General features: G+C 35.1%; 1 protein-coding gene and 1 pseudogene across 1 annotated transcript; one reads left to right on the forward strand and one right to left on the reverse strand.

Moving 5' to 3' along the window:
* Positions 1-10,472: 10,472 nt before the first annotated feature.
* LOC103947420 lies at positions 10,473-15,383 on the reverse strand (annotated as a pseudogene).
* Positions 15,384-15,856: 473 nt separating this feature from the next.
* On the forward strand, positions 15,857-19,888 carry LOC103947419 (persulfide dioxygenase ETHE1 homolog, mitochondrial). The gene is given in 10 exon segments (XM_009358328.3): positions 15,857-16,263; positions 16,265-16,351; positions 16,468-16,596; positions 16,815-16,922; positions 18,117-18,251; positions 18,452-18,493; positions 18,610-18,669; positions 18,754-18,807; positions 19,317-19,341; positions 19,448-19,888. Coding segments are annotated over 10 exon segments (933 nt in total). The 5' UTR covers positions 15,857-16,077; the 3' UTR covers positions 19,555-19,888.
* Positions 19,889-22,668: the final 2,780 nt, after the last annotated feature.

Genomic DNA, 22,668 nt, shown 5'->3' on the forward strand with positions numbered 1-22,668 from the left:
AAGGGTAAAGTAAATAGTATCAGAATTGATTTTTTTTGTGTAAAAATGTGACTTTTTGTTAAAGTGAATAGTACCGGGAACTTTTCGTTAAAGTTCCCATCAAAAGGAAAATTAAGAAAAAATGTTTGAAAACTTTGAGTTTTAACGATAAAGACAAAATAAATGGTAAAGTGAATATTACTAGGATTGACTTTTTAATATAAAAATGTGGTTTTTTGTTAAATGAACAGTACCAAGAGTTTTTCGTTAAAGTTCCCTTAATCAAAGCCTGATTATCCTTAAAAAAACGTTGCTTCGGAGAGAAACCATGCATAATCAGTAATCAAAGCCTGATTAGCCTCAGCTGATTGACTTGGACACAACTTCATGGTTAGGAAACCTCAAATGCAAGTTAGTTAATTATACTGAGAGCAATAACTTCGTCCTACTTCCATTAAACCGCAGTAGTCAAAGCCTGATTATCCTCAGTTTATTTTTTTTCTTCTCTCTCCTGTCGTCAATGCCCAAACTTCATCATGCAATGAACAGGGGAGCACTCAGCTGGTTGACTTTGAGATACAACTTCATATTCTGGAAATTTACTCTATGCAGATTGCAGAGCCCTGCACAACTGAACTGAAGTAAAATCTAAGAACGTCACAGGAAATGTAACGTTTGGCTAAAGGGTTCGCTTAATTAAGATACTTATTAATATGTGCAATTCAGCTAATGCTGAAATTACAGGTATGTGGTATTCTAAATATTATAGGATGGGGTACAAAGTTGACAATTGGATACAACGTATGTTTGCTTTGAACATTTTTCAAAACAACAAAGAAAAAAAAACACATCGTACTCTTTGGAAATACTACACGAATCTCGAAATTCAAACTCATTTAACGGTGATAATATAGGATGGTGTTCATACACCACACTAAATGGTGGTGAGCAAAAATTATCCCATAATTTTTTGATAATTCTAATTACTTTGCTATAAAATATAGAGCATAATTGGACATGGTCTCGGTTTCTATTCCTATCTAGTATCCTCTAGCTTAGTGTTTTATAAACTGTGGTCTTTCTGCGAAAAGGAACATATTCTGGCATGGTATTTTGTGAAACGTGATCTTTCACATGAAAGGGAAACATATTCTGGCATGGTAATTTATACAATGTGATCTTTCTATAAGAGGTAACAAATTCATTTATAAAAAAAAACAAGACAGATGTACGGTAGGGTTCCAGATCTCATTAGTTTGGCAATCAATCAAATTCCATACCTATCTTTTGGTGGAAATATTACTGAATGTGGTAGATGCCTATTTGTTTGCCATGCTTGAGAAAAGCAAATGTTCTCTTAAACTTATGCAACCTCCACATCAAAGTATGATTCCCAACCTTTGCTGTAAAAAAACCAGTAGGTAATACTTTATAGTATAGTATTAGTAGTACAGTATATATCCAAATAAGGATGTGTATGCATTGAGACATTTTGATTAGACAAAATATATAATATCCTTGAAGGAGATAAATGTTTTCATTAACTTTTTTTCCTTGGAAAAAATGTACATATTGGTCATATTTCTTATGTTGGTCATTCGTGTTTATACTCGTAATTAAACTTTACATCCAAATTAATAAAATAAGTCACTTAATACTACGGTATAGTGACATTCTTCTTCACTTGTAAATAAGATGGCTCATATTTGATTCTTGCCAAAGCTAAATTTGAACCACATCATTATGACAAGCTTATTGTAAGGCTTAGCCCACTTCCTTACCACCTTAGTATGGATATATACTATCGCTTGTTAAAAAAAATTATAAAATAAATCTTCTGTAAAAAGTAGGGATGGCATTTCTAACCGTTAAACCCAATAACAATGGATAACCGTCCGAATGGATTGGATTTGGATATGAAAATTCAGGTATGGTATGGATATGGGGAAAAACCATGAACTTTATTAGGTTATGATTTTGGATATGGTTATAGGGGTCCCCAATCCATATCCGTCCCCAAATCCGACCCGAATATATTGTGTGTGTGTGTGTGTATATATACATATATACATATTTGATGTATAATATAATTTTATTCAATTTACTGAACCCTCCCTATACTAATTCATTATGCATGCATCAAACCCTATACTATCTTTATTATGCACCAAACATCATGCATGGGGCATACCAACAACCTCATCAATTCAACACTGTTATTATTATACTCAACCAAATTAATTCATTGAATCATTTTATATATCAATTATCACATGTTCCAAGTTTATTAGATTCATCTCTCTTCAAGAATCTCACTGTCAAGAAATTAATTCGTTAAATCAATTTGTTTTGTCTTTCTTTCGCATTTGCTTTTGTCCTCTTTTTCCTTTTCATTGGACCAATTTATCATATTGGCTTATCATGAACAACTTAAAATAGATATTGTTATGTTTTTTGTAATTGGATGTTGCTATTTAATGATGGAATTAGTATCTACTAAAATTTATAGTGCATCAATTGGATAAATATATATATATATATTGACGAAAATGGATATAACCGATAACCGATTGAAAATCCGTTACTCGGTAAATATGGTTATGGATAATCCCCGATAATTAATTTGCAGTTATGAATATGGTTAATTTTCGTGGTTATGGGGATGAATATAGCATTTCCATCCCCAAACAAAACCGTTGCCATCCCTAGTAAAAAGAGTATGTATTTTTAATTAATATTGAGGTTTTTTTTTTTTTTTTTGAAAAATCAAGCCACGAGGAGAATTTTTATTAAATTAAAAAAGCTACACCGAACCAGGAAAGACATAAACCTATTGATACAAAAATTCATTTCATAAAAAAATGGAAAGAAAAAGAAAAGATTTAGAATAAGGTGCTCTTATTAGCAGTTCAAAAATCTGATTGTATACTCTTCGTAAGTGTATTTTCTTTTCTAAATATAAAAAATTTAGAGTGCACAATGAGATTTTTGAAGTGCTTAACACTTCAAAAATCTCATTGCATACTCCTTATAAGTGTATTTTTCTTTCTAAATATAAAAAACTTAGAGTGCACAATGAGATTTTTGGAGTGCTAATAACATCAATCTTAGAATAAAGGGTAATATTATTGAATTTGAATCATTGTTTTTACGGAAATATTTTGAAATATCATATGAACTTGTTCATATTTTTCAATTTGTCATATAAACTAAAATTTTAAGCAATTTGTCATACCAACTTTACAAAATCATTAATTAAGTTTTTCATCCAATATAAGTTATGTGTGAGACTTGTGTTCAGGGTTATTTAGGTCATTTTAACATCTTTTCACAAGTTTTTTTTACTTTTCTTTAGTACAAACACTTAAATTTTTACCTTTCTTGAGCCATCTTCAATTCAAAACACTCAATAGCTGTTGGTCCCCTTTTTGGACTAAAACTCTAAGAACATATATGTGTATCAATAGCCTGTTTTGTTGCTTTAGAAACCCTAGAGTTTGTTGTCGAATGCAACTTAATAAAAGGGAAGTAAGGTATTAGAATGATTGAAATAACCCTAAACATTTGATGTAAAACTTAATGGAGATAGGGAGAGATGACAAATTAATGATTTCAAAAAGTTGATATGGCAAATTCCTTAAAATTTAGTTTATATGACAAATTGAAAATTGCGTACAAGTTCATAGGACATTTCAAAAAATTTCCCTTGGTTTTACCTTGTAATTCACTTATAATTAGCGTGCTATCCTTTTTTTTTTTTTTTTTTTTTATTAAACAAACAAGTTAATCAAAAAGTAAAAACACAAATAAGGGACACTTTGGATGCGGTCCTTAGCTATCAATATTCTTTGATTGAAACCTTTTCTGTTTTTAGTTTTTGATCGAAGTCCCTAACATTAATGTAATAGTTTTTAAATTAAAAATTAAAAATTAAAATTTGTATTTGTTTATATTAATGAGATTTTAAATATAACCCATAATTTGTGGGATTAAAAATAATAAAATATAAATTATAATCTCTATTACATTGTGTGTGTGTGCGCGCGCTCGCATGTGTTTGTGTGTGTGTGTGTGTGTGTGTGTGTATATGTATATATAGGTACATTCATCAAAATTAACAAAAAAAAAAAATTATTGTACCAAAACATGTAAACATTCTTCAAACCATAGAAAAAAAAGATATAAAGCTTAATAACATTAGTAAATTTCTTAAATTTGATATAGATACATTCTCAAATCAACGAAAAAAGAATGTACACATATAAGTTTAAAAATGGATGAAAATTTTTTTAATTGATTTTATATTAAAAAATTGGGTACATTTTATATAAAAAATTTGTACATTTTATATTTAAAAATAGTACATTTTACATATAACAAATTGGTCTATTTTAGAATTGGTACATTTAAGATTAAAAAAATTGAGAATCTTTTTATTAAAAACTAAGGGGTACAAACTTATTTTAATTAATTTATTTATTTGAAATGTTTGAATTGAAAATTAATTAGGAGTTTAATGAGTATTAAAACCCTAAATCAATTATTAATTTTTTATTTAAAAAAATGTAATAAACATGTAAATTCATTATCACATTAATGCTAGGGACTTCAATTAAATTTGAAAACTAATAAGGTCTCAGTCAATGAACATTAGTAACTAGAGATCAAATAAAAAATTTTCCTACAAATAAATTGAAAGATTATACAAATGGACTAACAGGCAGCAGGTACATGCACTCTCGTGATAATTAATCAAAAGCCTAAAATGACACCAAAAGGAGACCTAAAAACACTATGTAAACATGTGCAAAATTCAGATGCACTAAACACATAGAAAACGACCGATATACGTACACTGCATTGAACATGCTGCTTATCCCCTCCCGCCCCGCTTCTGTCCAAATGCGCTTTTCCATCTGCAAATGAGCAAGATTTCAGTGAGACCAGAAAAGCAAACTCTTTGCTTAATCTGAATTTGGTAAAAGTGCATGGGTTCCACACCAATAACACCAATAAAGTTGTAGCTTTATTTTCCTTTTAGGCTTACACGATTGGTTTTCATCTAAAGATACGGTTTCTTGTGCAGTCTATATGTCTAATTAGGAGCCATATGTCGTCTTGTAGAATTTTTTTTCAAAACCCTAGTTATTATTTAGCCTTTTTCAGCCTTTAGCCTTTATAGGTCCTCATATGTGTTTGCACCAATTCTAGCAATATTAGGTACATGTTATTTTCAAGATCATGGCCCATGATATGCCAATGATCCTATGCGCCGTGATATGGCAAAACTATGTGCCGACTGGGAGCCTACCCTTATCACTATATATATCAATTATGTTGTATTCTAAGTTGCACCAAGTTTTTAAAGCTCATCTGCTCTTGCTTTTTTATGTTGTTCTTCACTTTGTGCACCTTTTCAGCTCCATTTTTATATTATACATATATATGGCCTCCGATATATTTCAGAAAGCATGCAGTTTGTTCTTGGGACAGATGAGTTCGAAGATTTTGAGGTCACAGAAGTTGATGGAGCCCTTCTCCGGGATTTGCTTGAAGAGTTGGAGGAGGAGGAGGAGGAGGAGAAGAATAACGAGAAACTAGGGTTTGTAGTGCAGTCATCAGTGGGCGCTGATGAGGCCAATAATATGACGACAGACGGACAGGTTTCGTTGGAGCATGATGGAATTGAAATCTGCATCCCTGACTCAAAGTGGGAAGATATAGATATGGTGGAGATTGACCCATTATACGAAATGGGAGCCTGGTTCAGAGATGATGACATGGTAGGGATGGTTGATTGTGGTTCTAGTATTGGAGATTATGCACAATTGCAGCACGGTGGTTTTGGAGGCTCGTACAAGGAAATAACTTACAATTGCTTGTGGGAAGATAATTGAATAATTATATACAAGTATATATGAATATGTAGGGGGGATAATTAGCTAGAAATGTAAAAGAATTGATTTATGGACCAAATTAACCGCCCATGTATGCCATTCCTGGCTATATATGCATGCATGTCACCAGTTATTAGAATATTAACTTACTGCCATCTTTAAAACGAATAATTAAGTATAGACCCAGTGTAGTTTCCATTTAGGGTATGTTTTTTTTTTTCCATCCCTTTAGACCATCTCCAACAATGACCTAAAACCTAAAATTTTCCTTTTTTTCCCCCCCCAAAATCTACTCCAACCCATGACCTAAAATTAACCTAAAACCTAAAACTCATTTGAGGGTCAAATACCAGCCCAGATTTAAGCCACAAACCAAAATGGGCCCCACCAACTGAGATTGAAACTGGAGCTGTGAAGCCCAATTTCCACTTCCGGACTCGCGCACGCGCTGCACGCGCGATCACTTTCAGCCGAACAACAACCCCACGTGGGGCTGTTCCCTCAGGTTTCAAAGCAAAAAGCAGCCTAACGGCTACTTTTTGTAATCCAATGGTGACGTTAAATGGGCCGTTGGTTAATCCAACGGTCCAGGTTCAAATTTTTTTTTTTTTAGTTTTATATTTATGTATTTATTGAATCCAACGGCTTAGATCAAATATAATTAAATATAACGGTAAAAAAAAAGATTTAATGGTCCAAATTTAAATTCAACGGCTAGAGTAATTTTAAAAAATTATTTAACTTAAAATTCAACCAAAAACTCTATAAAGACCTATGTATTTGTTCAAACATCCACACAAAACTCACTTTTCTCCTACAATTCTTCCAATTTTTCTTTATACCATTTATTCTCATTTCCAGAATTTTCAAGATGGCAAAAGAGCATGTTAGAGGTCGTAATTGGACCTTTGACGAAGATATTGCTTTATGTTTGGCATGGATTTCGATTAGCGAAGATGGTGCCGTCGGCACCAATCAAAATAGAAAGGTTTTATGGGGTAAAATCGTTGATAAGTTCCATGAAAACTCCAACACCAGTCGAAGGGAAGTTGGTGTTGTTTATGATCGGTGGAAGATTATCAACAAAGCGTGCACTTTGTGGAAAGGAAGCTTGAAGAGAGCCATGGTTGACATGGCTAGTGGAAGGGGCGCCTCAGAAATTGTGAGTTTATTTGTTGATATTTTGGTTGTCATGTACATAATAATATTTTGCAACTAATTGTTTTTATATATTTGTTGCATAGGGTGACAAAGCAATGGCAATTTACAAGACAAGAACTACACCAAAAAATCAAGCTTTTAAGTTGCATCATGTTTGGAACATCCTCAAGGATTGTCCGAGGTGGGGAACCGATGTGAACCAACAATGTGGAAGATTATTTCATAATGAAGCCCCACCCCCAAATGATGTCAATGAAGGTGTGAATTTTTCCGACAATGAAGGTGTCGAACAAATGACTCCAACTTCTTCTTTTGCAAGGCCCCCGGGTAAAGATAAGCAAAAGGAAGCAAAGAGAAAAGGGAAGTCCCAAGATCCGACACGCGCACAATTTGCTAGCGAAATGGCAATAATGAACGAAATTCAGTGTCGTCGGCTAGAAGAATCGGCCCAAATGCTTTTGGCCATGAAGGAAGAAGGGGATAGGGAGCAAGAAAGGTACGAAACTAATTTGATAATGGAGGACCTCGACAAATACACTCCAGAGAGGAAGAGATACTTACGTGGTAAGCAAAAGGAAATTTTACGAAGGAATGCCACAAAGAGTATATTTCAAGATGATGATTCATCTCAAGACTATCACCCAAGTCTAGCACCAAGTCAAGATGGTGAATATCATTATTAAGTTTATGTAGTCTATGAGTTTTCGATTGTATTAAGTTTATATAGTTTATTAATTATTTTTTTTTATTTTTTAAGTTTATGTGGTTTATTAATTGTCTTTTTTATTTTTTAAATTTATGTGGTTTATTAAATGTCGTTGGTATTAAGTTTATGTGGTTTATCTTGATTTTCATGTATTGATTTAGTGATTTTTCAAAATTTATCGGAATTTAAATATTTTTAGGTTAAAATGTTCATAAAATTAATTTAGGATAGTCTACATAAATTTTTTTTTTTAAAAAAAAATTAATTTAAAAAAAAAATAGCCTTAATTCATTCTTTGATAATCTGGGGCTAAAATTTTAAGCCAGAAGGGTTGGAGTAGAAAAGCTGTTTCTGGGCTAAAACCTAAATTTTCTGGGTTAAATATTTTTAGGTTTTAGGTCACCATTGGAGATGGTCTTAGGGTACGTTTACTTGTCATAAAAAAGAATGGAAATATAAAAGAATAGAGATATGAAGGATTCTGTATAGGGATGGACAACCCCTCCCCCATGGTCTCATACCTTCACTTTTCAGGTATGAGATACTCATCAGCATTTTTTTTTATTTTTTCCTTTTCTATTCTTTGGTTGTTATCTGGTAAATGCGTGAATAAGAATCATACTTGTTCTTTCAAATCCTTGATTGTTAGTGACACAAGAATGAGAATAATAAAAATTCCTTATAAAAATTCCTCATAATAATTTCTAGGTATTCAGTTACGGAACTATGCCAAAAAAAGAAAAGAAAAAAAAGTGAAAAAAGAGCTTTTCAAGTATCTATAGAATAATTTTAATGGTGCAAAAGTCTAATTAGTTATGCTAAGCCCTGATTAATTATGCTAAGGCAGATGCATTTCAATAGGAAGATGACACTACAAACTTTTGAACGTCAAATCGTTCATATGATGAATTGATTTTAGGAGATACTTAATTAATAGTTTTTATCATTTCTGTTTACTTTTCTTTTCTTTAATAAGGACTTAAAAGTCAGTTAGGATATTAGTGGTCATTTACTTGGCCTTTTCAACCGTAGTGTGTCAGTTATACAGGAGATTATTGCTCCTTATTGGATTATTTAACCATCAAACACATCATATTGGAAAAGAAGGCTAGGCTAAGAGCTACTTTAGAGTTTATTCTTCTTTCTTTTTTTTTTTTCCTTCTTTCTAGAGCTACAATATTGCTTAATGATGAATACTTCAAGGCATTGTTATTATCAAGTTTTTCATCTGTATTGAGTATTTTTTGTTATTCGTAATGCGTTTGATTTTTATTCAGATGCTTGATCATCATTAGGCTTTAATTAAGTTGATATGATGCAAGTTAGAGTAGATATCATACTTAACTTGGGTTTTAGCTTCTTGTCATCGATACCATGAATTCCTATTTGTAGATGCCATGCTATTAGGGTTTGTGTGATGTTCCAATGATTTTCCATAGCGCTTAATGGGTTCTTACTTGTTTAAATTCGTCTAGATGCCATTGATAATTGACATGTAGGGTTACTTTTGATGCAACTAGATGTCATGTCATGTAGAATTTGTTTCAATTTTGTTGGTAAGATGTTTAGAATCGATTCGATCTTTCTGGGATGATATTTATGCTTATTTGTCATGCTATCATCTGATTCGTAAACTTGCAAGCACCAAAATTCGAAACTTAATGAAGTTAATTTTGGTTATCATATCGAAATTATGAGTATAAATTCAGAGAATCCATCTAATGAAGATTACATAGCTGTTAGTTTCGACTACACCAGTTTAGAAACCGAACACAGTACCAACCCAAATGGAGTCAGTAGATACGTATGGATTTTGTGTGCAAGAATACATTTGATGTGGTGAAGGAGCATGTCTTATTTACTCAAATTCAATGAGGAATGCATTCTCGTGAAGAAATTAGCAATCAAGTTATGCTTTATGGGCAGTCTTAAACCTCAAATTCAAACTTTAAATATTCAATAAAGTGGTTTTCAATTTATTACTTTAGTTTTTTATTTTCAGTTCTGAAAACTGTGGTTTTTCATCCTCGTTAAAATTTTGTTTATTCGTCATTACATGCCCATTGCATCCCCGACTTATGATATATGTGGTATTTTATGATGTTTACTTGTCTCTTATATATGCATTCCCGAGTTATTTTCTAAAGTATATTAACAAACGATATTTTATACACTAAAGAGGTGGGGAAGTGGACTAAGCCTCACAATGGGCTAGCAATAATGTGATTCAAATTCACTTTTAGCGAGTATCGAACTTAAGACCTCTCACTTACAAGTGAAGAGAAATATCACTAGACTGTAGTACTAAGTGGCAACCATCAACGATACTAAAATGTAAATTTTCAGTCAATATTTATGTGAAACCTCGTCATGTGGTGAAAAATGAACATTTAAAGCACAGGGGCATGTAGTTGTAACTAGATTTGTCTAATGTATACATATTGTAAATGATAAACAAAACCCTAACAGTTTAAGTGGATTAGTTAAATAGGTCAATCAAATGGTTGGAGGTTTTTTAACCTAAGAGTTAGGCAAAAAAAGTTGACTAAAAGACAAAAAACCACCACAATCTGTGGGCACAAAATATTATTCTCATGATAGCTTGAGGTGCATACTTAAGCTAAGTTCCAAGGGCTGTGCCTTGCACCTTACGGCACGAGGACCACACTTGAAAACAAAGGGAGTTACTGTTATCAGCAAATTCGGTACATAACTAACACCAACTTGGATTTGAAAGATAACCAAATGGAAATATGAGCAAGATTTTCACACAAATCAAGTTTATTTAACAGAAGATTACAATGTACAACAAGAACTGCTTCTCTAATACAAAAACGTATAGAAGGTATAGTTGTGATTCATCGGTCTTCTTCTCTAGTGTATGAAATAAGTTTTTAATCACAACCCCCGCTTGAATATTCTGGCTGAAAACAAATCCATCAGGTGAATTCTGAATTTGAGTTAGCCTACTTGCGGTATTTGTATGCAAGGTGAACTCTGAATTCGTTTTAAGACTATTTGTGGTATGCAAACGCGGAACTTCTGATCTTGTCAAGATGCAGAGTTTTGTAAGTCAGCCTCATTTGATCCAACAGAGAACTTGGCTATGAAAAACCCTATTGTATCAAGCGAGGACGATGGATCAAACCTCTGAACGAGTTCTTCCTCCCCGGGTCTCAGCCACTCCCTGTGAGGCCAAGCAGATCAACTGTTTATTTAAGGTTTGTTAATGAGTGTAAACAATTACATAGGACTTAGATAGGAACTTACTCTGTATATCCATCGGGAAATTCAAAACGACCAACAAGACCAGGTCCTCCAATTCTTGGGTGCTGAAGGTCAAAGTAAACAGAAAATGAAAAAATTAGGAGGCTGTGATGTTTTTCCTTCCTCATTGTTATGGAAAATTTGAGAAATTCAAAAAAATAAATTGCATAGACCTCCAATAAACTATTCGAACCAAATCTGAGGTGCCAAGGAGAGGAATTTTTATGTATCCAAAGCATATCGAACCACAGCTTCATTCTCTCCGGGATTTATGGTGCATCTGGAGAAGAGAACAATATAGAAAGTTCAGTTCAATGGTAGGGCGATGTCAGTGCAAGTATAAAGATTAGTTTCTTCCATGCGCACTAAAATGCAAACTATATGCCATTGACATATTGCTGGCTGAATTATTTACGGAAGGTTAGGTTGAAAACTTAAAAAAAAACAAAAACAATCTTTCGTAAATGACCAACTTGACTGAAGCTGCATATACAATCAAAGACTCAAATTGTCAAGAAAACTTTGTGACTACCCTGGAGAGATTTTGTTTCAAATCATGTAAAATCCACAAACGAGAAAAAGATAAGACCAGAAAAATAAAGAAAAGCGAAGGAGATGAACACGGATATACAGTTTAAAAAGATAGCACCAATGATTTAACCATATTTTCTTCTTCCAAAAATGAACCAATGATGTAACTTATGATCAAAGTCAAGAAACCTTTCATACTGGAATTCTTATCAATTAATGCTCACTAACACTATGAACAAGAGGAGGCATATTTACTAACATTGAATACACGAGAACTCCACCTGGACGAACTAGCTGAACAGCCTGATCAAGCATTCTTCTTTGGTATGTCGCATGCTTTCTCATGGATTCAATTGTTTCCTGGAATAAGCCACTAACTTTATCAAACACTTAAGATACCTTACTTGAACCAAAATACCTTGTAGATACATCCGCACATAAGACATTAACAAGACAAGAAGGCATTAAAAGTAATAAGAACAACCAATAAACAAAAAGAAAAAGAAAAAAATTACTGAAAACACGTAATTTTTTGATCGGATTATGGTACCTCTCCAGCAAATAGTCGACGTCTTAAACCAAGGGCAGAACAGGGTGCATCCAGAAGAACTTGATCAAAGCTTTTGGGAGCAAAGCCTTTTGACTTCTCAACCGTACCACCCACGCTCTGATTTCTTCCTGGGCCATTCCATTTTCTTCAGATTTCCTTCCTGATAGCAGCTTTTGCTAATGTAAGTTGTCTCATTCGCCTTTTCATTGCTAACTAAAACATTTAGTTGATTAGAATTTCAACTCTAATATTGGAAAAAAGCATTTGCCATTCACATAATAAAAATTGAACTGGCTATAACTGTAGCATCAGTGTGGAAAAGAAAACTACATGTAGAAGACAAGTTCTAAAGAATTTTTTTCACATTATTCCACAAGCTAAAGCCTAAAGGTGGTTTTCAGAGAGAGAAACTCCTGAAAGGAGGGGGCGGGGTAGGGGGTGGGGGGGAGGCTATGTAGGATTCACAATCCCAACCCACAAATCGAGATGTCAGAGGTCTTATATATTCCAACAAAATGAAAACTATAACTCAACCTTAAGTACAAGCCCAGGGATCTGGAATCTATTTCAATTTTAAAAATATAGTTTGAACTTCCAAAACACAACATTAAGTTAGAATTCATAAGGTCAAAAATATTGCAAGTATAGTTTATGACCTTGTTCACAAATTAAAAGCATTATGAACTATCATACTGATTCCAACAAGTTCTTGTTCCCAACTATCAGAACCAGAAGACAGGGCAGATCCATGAAAATTGTTCTCATGTACACACATGAGGAAGATTACCTACCACTTTTCTTGAAATCCTTCTCAGCATTCAACCTTTAAGTAACCGATTCAAGATTCTCCAATTCTGACGTTAGCAAGTCAGAACCTTGAATGTTTCCACCATGATTATCCTTAGTACAGGAGTGATTAGAAAAATCATCAGAATCGTTTATTATACAAACAGATTTTAAAGCGTCTAGTTTATATGGTGTTATACATCTCAGGCCAATTTCAGCAGCCAATTTGTAAATACCCTGCACCTGCAAAAATATTGTGACTGTAAGTAAAACCCAAAGCCTTAAGGCAAAAAGCCAAGAAGGGGCATTGAAAATCCCAGATCCGTGGAATTATATTATCTTTCCATGATTTGAGTTAAATAAGGAACCTAGAATCTAACCTCCTATGTGAAATGCAGGAAGTCAGTTTAATAAGGAACTAGAATCCACAACACGACTCAAATATAATACCGGAATCATAAAAGAAGGAAAAGGGAGACACTGTTTCTTCTACGACATCTCTGGTTAGGATTTAGGAAGTTTACCTTGTTGTGAGATCTATCAGCGGCAACAATTTCTCCTTCATCCTTCATAAGAAGGGCAATTGCAGTTGTTTTCCCTCCTGGTGCAGCACACAAGTCTAATATGCATTCACCTTTTTGAGGATCTAAGAAACACAGGAGTAATAAGAAAATCACCTATTAAAAAGTTCATTAAATGCTCTAAGATGATCGCAGTAAGTAACAGCTAGCTGATTCCTATGGAAGGAAGCATCCATCACAATTATAATAAGATCATATGAATAATACAAATAAAGAAAAACCATGATACAGATACTACTTTGCAGAAACTGAAAAGCTAATGTAGTTATTGTGGTTTTGACAGAATGAGACACAATCCTAAAAAAGGAAAGAACAACATATGGAGATTGATCATGGTAATGGGTACCTAGTGCATGAGCAACAATAATGCTTGGCAGATTTTGAAGAAATATTTCCTCCTCAAGCACATCTAGAAACCAAGACAAAAGATGGAGTTATAGCAGAATGCAAAATAAACTATATAACTATTACAATAGAACCAAAACCATGAAAGAACAAGCAACTACTCATCAATTAGGTAACAAACAAAAAGATAGACATCAGATAAAAGAAAATCAAAGTTCCCTCATTAACGACCCATGTCAGCTACTATAAAGAATCTTCCACTCTATAAAGTAAAAATCTACACTAAACTTTCAAAGTAATATTATATTATATGCAACAATGAATGGAGAAAAAAGCATGAATTGAAGCTCATTGAAAAACTTGATATACTAGAGGAGCAATGCAACAGCTTCAGGTGGCGTGATATACATTAGCAGAGAACTAGGATTCTACTCTTATATGAACCATACCATGTAAAGAAGGGAGATTAAAAACTCTGACACTCATATCCACAGCAAGCCCTTCCATAACACAGAAAATCCCGGCCCTTGACAGCGTTGCTCTTCCTTTGCCGATATACAGCCCACTTCGTTCAAGATGATAAGGATCTAAAACATCATTTAAAAGAATCATCTATCAACCTACAGTCGTTTAAGCAAAGTCACAATCTTTGTGATCCAGTCTTCAATCCCACACACATGAACAAATACACTACTCACCTGTCTCTGAACCTTGCGGCACAGTCCCTCGGGTGATCCCAACGACCCATCCACCATCAGCACCGGGCTGCTGAACCGCAACTGAAACCGCCACAATATCCCCTTTCTCGACACAAGCAGTGCAACCCAGTACACCAGGAACATACACCTACGTGTCAAAAACCCCCCAAAACAACCTCCTTCATCCACCACTGAGTAACGAAAGCAAATAATTTCTCGAAAGAAAATTGAAAAATGCTAACCTGGGCACCTCGAAGAACTGCCTCGGCACATTTCCGGCTCACAAGAACCTCTTTCGGAGGCTTCCCATCTGCAGCACAGCTATAATCAATGACCTGCGGGCCCGAACCCTTCACAAACAGAACGTAGTCCATCCCTCCGACTTCACACTTGGAAATGTCAGCTCCTTTTTCTTTCAGAACCGTCCTCAGCTTCTCAATGGCTGCATCCGGCGTCGACTTCAGCGTGTTCACGCGTATGCAGGAGTAGCAAGACGGCCGCCTGATCAAACCCAACAAACAAAAACAACAGAAATCATGAGAAAAATGATATGCATCAGTTGAAATTGAAGAGAGAGAGAGACAGACAGACAGACAGAGAGGGAGGGAGGGAGAGAGAGGGGTACTTTAGTGCATCGGAGATGCGGGAGAAATGGTGGGGTCCGTAGGCGTTGGAGAAGTAACTTTCGAGGTCGGCGTTCCAGCGGAGAGTTGGGTTGTAAGAGTAGCGCTCTGGTAAATCGTCCATGATTTTGCGGTGCTTGGGGTTGAAGGTGGTGATGGTTCTGAGCAAGTTGCTAGCTTTCTTCTTCATTCAAGGAGGCGGAAGCAGCAGCAGCACCACCACCACCATTTTTGTTTGAGTTGCAGAAGCTCGGGGGTTCCGGCAATCGGGCTTTTGGGGTTTTTGGTGGGAAACTGGGCCGGGGATTAACCTTTTCCGTAAGCGAGATTTTGGGCTTGGGGTAATGTTGGCCTGTTTGGCGCCCCACAAAAGGAAGGTTGCGAGGTGTGACAATGTAGGCACAAAGTTGCAATCTTTTAATACAAATAATCAGGAATTGTTACGTACACTTCAAAATTCTGGATTTGCATTCTAAACTTTCATATTTAAAAGAAAAAATACTTGTGAAAAAGTGAAAAATGAGATTTTTTTTTAGTACTAATAACAACTTTTTAAATTTAATTAAAATTAAAAAAAATCATTTAAGCTCTGTCTAAATGCTTAAATGCTAGATCTCTACCCATTACCGATTAGCGTTTAACCTCTTTAAGAACATTCCATAAAATAGCGTCCAACATAAGTAGGTGACGCAATTATTCGGTGATTCAATGATTAAAGTGGAATGCTTTGGCCACTATTAGTGAGTAGGACACAAAACACAGCTCAACTCGGTTAAGCCATCGCTTTCACTTCCCCTCATCGGAATTGGCGCGCAAACCAATTACCGTCCTCGCTGATCGTATCGAATCAATACCCCTTAAAACACACACACACAAGACACAACCACCAAATCGCTCAATCGATTTCATCGCTGCGTCCACCACTTCCTGACACCCACTACGATTCAAGACAAATGCTTCGAATCGGCGTCCTCAGATTCGTCGCTCTCCCTCACTCCTCCTCCTCCTTCTCCTCGTCTTCCCTTTTGTTCAATCCCATTTCTCCCAAATCCCTCCCTCCTCCTCCTGTAATCCGTACCAAGCTCGTTTCCCGTTCCCGAACCATGGCTTATACGACGTCGTCTGGTTCTTCTTCCAAGCCTCCTCTTCCGGCAGCTCTTCGAGAAGGAGTCCTCCACCTACACTTACTTGCTCGCCGATGTCTCTCACCCCGACAAACCTGCTCTGGTCAGCCCTTTTGTATGTAAATTTTAATTAGTAAAGTAGTAATTTTGGTCTTAATTGTGATTAAGGATGATGATGATGATGCAAATTGTGGGTCTTTAATTTGGTTGAATTTGCAGCTGATTGACCCGGTGGACAAGACGGTGGATAGGGATATCTCCCTTGTTAAAGAACTGGGATTGAAGTTGATCTACGCCATGAACACTCATGTTCATGCTGATCACGTGACTGGCACCGGCCTCATCAAGGTTCCAACTTTCGAGCTTTTTTCGCGATTTTTTTTAATTATTTTGTTAGTGTTACTGCATTTGTGTTATTCATGAATGATGAAATGAAGAATTCCTTTCGAATGATGCTGTTTGTGTAAAAGTTGTGTTCTTTGATGGAATTCAATGGCAAATGAATTACCAATCTCTGGCATTTTTTGTTGCTTTTGCTTGATGTGCATATGTATTTGTTGTGGCAGACTAAGCTTCCTGGTGTGAAATCTGTCATTTCCAAGGCGAGCAAATCAAAAGCGGACCTTTTGATTGAAGCCGGCGATAAAATATATTTTGGAGATCTGTTTTTGGAGGTATGCCAACACTTGGGTTTATTTTCATTTATGTTTTAAGTTTCTTGCACAATGTAACATGCAAATCGGAAGGTTCTGATGGTTTCTGGAGGAGTAAATGTATAAACAAGCTTACCATTATATTCCCCTCTTTTTAGATTAATGAGAGCTAGAGAATTATTTAAGGTGGAGAGTTATTGTAATGCTTGTTAGGCGAGCCCCAGAAATAATTATACATGTGGTATATGCTTCCCAGTGATCATTGCATAAGAGTGCCTATGCCATCTTGTGCAGTTCTTTTTTTGCTAGAGTTTGATGTAAGATGAACTTTTGTCACAACTAACAACTCACAATAGAATGATGAACACTTACTAAGCAGACTGAATGATAATGTGCTACGTGAAGGTAAAAACTTGGTTGATTAAATTGGAGTGTTTAACCCAAACCTGGTAGCGGCTTGAAAACTGAGATCAGCTTTATCAAATTAATTGCCTGTAGCTGATAAAATAGAGAAACAATGCAGTATGGTAATGATGAACGCTTACTAAGCAGACTGAATGATAATGTGCTACGTGAAGGTAAAAACTTGGTTGATTAAATTGGAGTGTTCAACCCAAACCTGGTAGCGGCTTGATAACCAAGATCAGCTTTATCAAATTAATTGCCTGTAGCTGATAAAATAGAGAAACAATGCCGTATGGTAGGGTGGCATTTCACAAATGTTAAAAGTTCAGTTTTGTACTTGGCTTATATGTGTGTATAGGTTGTGAGCTACTGCATCCCTCTATGGTGAAATGTAAAAAATGACCAAAAGAAATAACCTACTGTAAAAATAAAATTTGTCTGCTATATACTGATTGAAGTTATTTTTATGTGTGAATCTCTGTGTTGGGTGTGTGTGTGTGTGTGTGGCTGTGTATCTGTGTGTGTGCGGCTGTGTATCTGTGTGTGTGCGGCTGTGTATCTGTGTTTGTGTGCGTGTGCATGTGCTAGTAGCCTAGTAGTGATGTGTGTGTGGATATGTATCTTATGTGTGTATGTTGTGGTCTGCTGCGTGCAAATTTGGTGTAATGACGAAACAGATCAACATGTAGAAACAACCTGCTGAAACAAAATTTGTCTGGTATTGTCTGATTTGGAATTAGAAAGTTTAATTTTGTGTTTGGTGTGTGCATCTTTTGGACATGTATATTTATATGTTTATTTTTGTTTCAGGTTCGAGCTACTCCTGGGCATACATTAGGTTGTCTTACCTATGTTACAGGAGATGGGCCTGATCAACCCCAACCGAGGATGGCTTTCACTGGGGATGCACTACTCATACGTGGATGTGGGAGAACCGATTTTCAGGTACAGATTAAACTTTTCGAACTCTTTATGATGTCACTTCTCTGTGACAATTTCTGCTTCCCTTTATCAACTAAAAGGAAAATGAAAAGGAAAAAGGAAAAACTAGCAGCATCTTGGTAGTTGAAGTTGGGTTGTTTCGTAAATGGAACTGTGAAGGGCAGTTGTAGTTCGTTGTTTTGAATTCTCTAATCTGCTTGCAGGGTGGCAGTTCACATCAACTCTACAACTCAGTTCATTCACAGGCAAGCACGTGACGAGATAGTATACTTTGACTTTCAATATCATGGGAAATAAATGAGTTTGATCCATAACATTATATACAGAGAAACCACTAATATTTCTGTGCTTACATATCCAGATTTTCACATTGCCAAAGGATACATTTATCTATCCTGCTCATGATTACAAGGGATTCACTGTAAGGAACTATTTACTGTCTATTTCTTCCATACCAAGTTGAATCTACGTAGCTAGTTATGCCACTTGTTTGCTTGACATGCAGGTTAGTACTGTGGGGGAGGAGATGCTTTATAATCCTCGGCTCACAAAAGATGAGGTATATAATTGTTTTTCGTCAAAATTGCCAAACCCCTTGCATTTACTAAATTTTATTTTCTTCAGAAAGATGTAACTACTGCTATCTGGTTGACAAGCACATAATAACTTCCTTTTACCCTAATAAATCTAATCGTCAATGTTTTATGTCTGCATATTCTGGTTCGACTAACATTTAACGTAGATGTGTACTGACAAGGGCAGATATTAATGTGAAGGAGCTTCTGCCTAAAAGCAATCACTTAATTTTACTACGAATGGTTAACACTAATATTTCTCGGATGTTGTAAAAGAATTCTGCTGAAGTTTAAGGGAAAGCAATGAGATATAGATTCTACTGTCGTCTGGAGATTATTAGCTAAATAAAGTAGTACCCACTGTAGAGAATTTATCATGCATTTGACCATAACCGCAGCATGAATTCACTTTTATCTTTCGTCGATGATACGGGTATGTTCAACACTTTTTGCCTATATCTAACTAATTTGATTTTTGAATTCTTTTCTGCAGGAGGGATTTAAAAGTATCATGGAAAGTAAGTAAACTTATTGCATCTAAACTTATAAGGTGCCGTTTCATTGTTTTATGACATATCCAACCGTTTTAGGTTTGAATTAAGACAAATTTATGTTTTTTGACAGATCTAAAACTCTCATATCCAAAAATGATTGACATAGCTGTACCCGCAAATATGGTTTGTGGATTGCAAGATTTATCTGAAAGGCCTGCCGAGTCTGTGGCAAAATAGGTACAGTTGCTGCTATGATTTGTACTTCAGACAAGAACATCTAAAGTGAGCTGGCGTTACCACATCACTCGATTGGTTTCCACTATACATGATGTATCTACTAGTACAATTAACTGCACTAGACTTTGAATGCATATACTGATAGTGCCGAAAGGCAGCTCTGTATCCTACGATACCTCTCGTGTCGTTTCAAGAGATACTTGTGTGAGTTCTTTTGTTGTGCAGAAAAAGAATAAGAAAACGGAACGAGAGAGAAGAATGTCTGGATGAATGAAAGAGCCAGCTACCTGCGGCTGTTGTATTGGATTGACTACATAAAACCTCTTATTTACCATTTGGCATGCAACATCTTCTGCTGCTCAGCATAACATCTTAGTTGTTGTAGAAGTTCTCGCTGCCCCTCTCGGCAGTTTTGAAATCTAAATTTCCTTCTCATTTGTTCAGAAATTGAATATTTGACACCTTAGAAAACAGAGAAAATCTATCCATAATTTATCTTGTAACATCTTTTATCTACCTCAATTACATTATCCATTTTGGGCATCGTTTGAACTATTGAATCTTGAGTCCATGCTTTCATTTAGGCTGTGTTTGGATAAGGGATTCAAGATTCAAGGATTGAGACCAAGAATGGACAACTAAATATTGGATAGGGGGGATTAGGAATGCCCGCATGAGCATTACAAACTATAAAGGTGTGAGAGAGCAATGTGTAAATTCCTACTTGGAATGTGTCATTTGCAATTCTTTTCCGCACGCCTTTGTAATGTTCATGGAAGGCATTCATAATCCTTGCTATTTAACATTTTGGTTTATTTCTTGATAAATTGGTCAATCTCAAGTTTTTTATTTTTGGTAAAAAAAAATGGTAGTAGTGGGCCACCAATTCGAGCCGGGTAGCTGTTTTTACAGAAAGCTCTCCCCAAGAGGTTTTTTTACAAGCGAATGATCGAACCCTTGACCTCTCTAAGGATGGTACTCAGAAGAACCGCCCAACTTTTGGAAGGTCTCAATCTCTTTAGGGCGTAAAATTCCATATCCAAACCTAATCAGGGGAGCAATTAGTTAACCACTAGCCAACTTGCAAGTCTCTCTTTCAGCTTTACCGAAGAGATCATTTCTATCATTGTAAATGTTTTAGTTATTTTCAACTTCTGTTTTAGTCGTACACGCTTTAAATTGGATGTTATGGATGATTTTTTAATCAATCAGATCGGAAATTGGGTTTCTAATTTCAACCCAAAAAAATTCAAAATCACATTTTCTTTTCATTTTTGGAATTATTCGGAAATTTAAAATTTTCAGAACTTAATTTCAAAATAAATGGCATATTGGAATTCTGGGATTCACAATTCATATATCTTACAATTTTTGAGAATTTGAAAATTTGTGCAAATTAAGTCTTTTACATTAGGAGTAGAGTAATCACTAACCACATGGTTTGTCAAAGAGATCACTTTGACCTAATTTAGATCACGTTAGAGGACTTCAGTTGAAGATATATGGTCTAATGACTGAGATGCAAGTCTAACTAGGACATGTTCTTGAGGGATTGAAAGACTTAACCCAATTACGTAACTTAACATTTTCAAAGGGGGAGAAAATGATGGGAATTAACAAAGAACAAGAATACTGCAGACTGCAGACTGCAGTCTAAGCAAAATAATCTCCAAGGAAAAGAGGAGGAGGAATAATGAAATTATAAAAGTCCAAGTCAAGCAATTCGGAAAGGTTGGTGAGGAAGATTTTCACATGCAGACAATTGAAGGAGAAATTTTTCAGTGTACTCGGAATGCAAATTGGTGCATCGTATTATAATACAACTAAAACAATGCTGATTTTATATTTTTTTTCACTTAGATTATGATAATAGCGTACCAACTTGTGTTTCGAATAATAAAAATTAGAGAAATGATAAGGGGACTCTTTTAAAATTGGAACTCTTTGTGGACTTTGTGGACTCTTTGCTAATCAGTTTAACCTCAATTCTAATGTCAACATTACGTTGTGCTAAAAATATAAGATGATAGAAGATTCATAAAAAATTTCAGTTTTGAGAGAATTCTCTTTTTAACATTTTTTATATCTCTTCACTTAACGAGAAGAATGAGCGTGGTGGCATGCATTCGCATTCAAATGCTAGATGACATATTTCGAGGTGGAAAATTTCATCAAATTTCCCGACCTTCAAGATGTTTAAATTACTTGCTCCAAGAAACAAGCACTAGTTGTTATTAGTGGCTCTTGAACTTTGGTTATCGTTAAACTCGCACTTGAGGAAAACCTAAAACGTGATTGCGTGTTGGGACTGCCACAGCACCGCCTACCTTTGTGTGTCAAACCAAAACTCTTCGGTCCACAAACGCTTGTCCTTGTATTAAGGTTAGCTCTATTCCTAGGAGAATAAAAATGGATTTGGATCCTCGTCGGATCCCCTCTTGGGGATTCTAGGAATCAATGCATGTGTACTGTTGATCAAAAATCGTACGGTTACAATTAAGTGTTTTTTATATTTTTAAAAGTAAAGCAACCTCGTTTTGCATGAAAAATATAATAAAGAAATAAATTGTGACCGCATGATTTTTTATTAATGGTCCAAGTGCGTTGATCCCTAGGATCCCCAGGAAAGGGATTTGGCGAGGATCCAATGGCATTGCGAACATAATGCACAACTTCAACTTTTATACCTTAACAAGCAAGGAAGGAAAAATAAAAGCCTTGTTTTGGAGATAAAAACTATTTTCTTGGAGTAAAACTTGGGTGGTATTATCCACACACCCTATTTTACTTTTCACACGCCCTTCTTAGTTTATGGTTGTTAAATCGAATGAAAAAAGTAATAAGTTATATGTGAGAAGTAAAAGAAATGTATAGATAGCATCATCCTAATAAAACTTTGATGTTACAAGTACTATTTTTACTTGTATCTTTCTTGTTCTTAATCTGATCACGTAATGACACAGAACTAATAAAATATACATCTGTGATGGAGAAGTTATTGAAATTATAATTAATAATAAGGAAGTTAAATAATGCAGGGATAAAATATTCTACAAGGATGAAAAGTGTAGTTAACCTTATAAGACCTGAATACTCGAACTGCAATCTCTCTTC

Source organism: the organism of the source record quoted next, unplaced genomic scaffold (assembly GCF_019419815.1).
Source record: "Pyrus x bretschneideri cultivar Hongxiangsu unplaced genomic scaffold, Pyrus_bretschneideri_v1 Contig12, whole genome shotgun sequence".
Classification (NCBI taxonomy): Eukaryota; Viridiplantae; Streptophyta; class Magnoliopsida; order Rosales; family Rosaceae; genus Pyrus; species Pyrus x bretschneideri.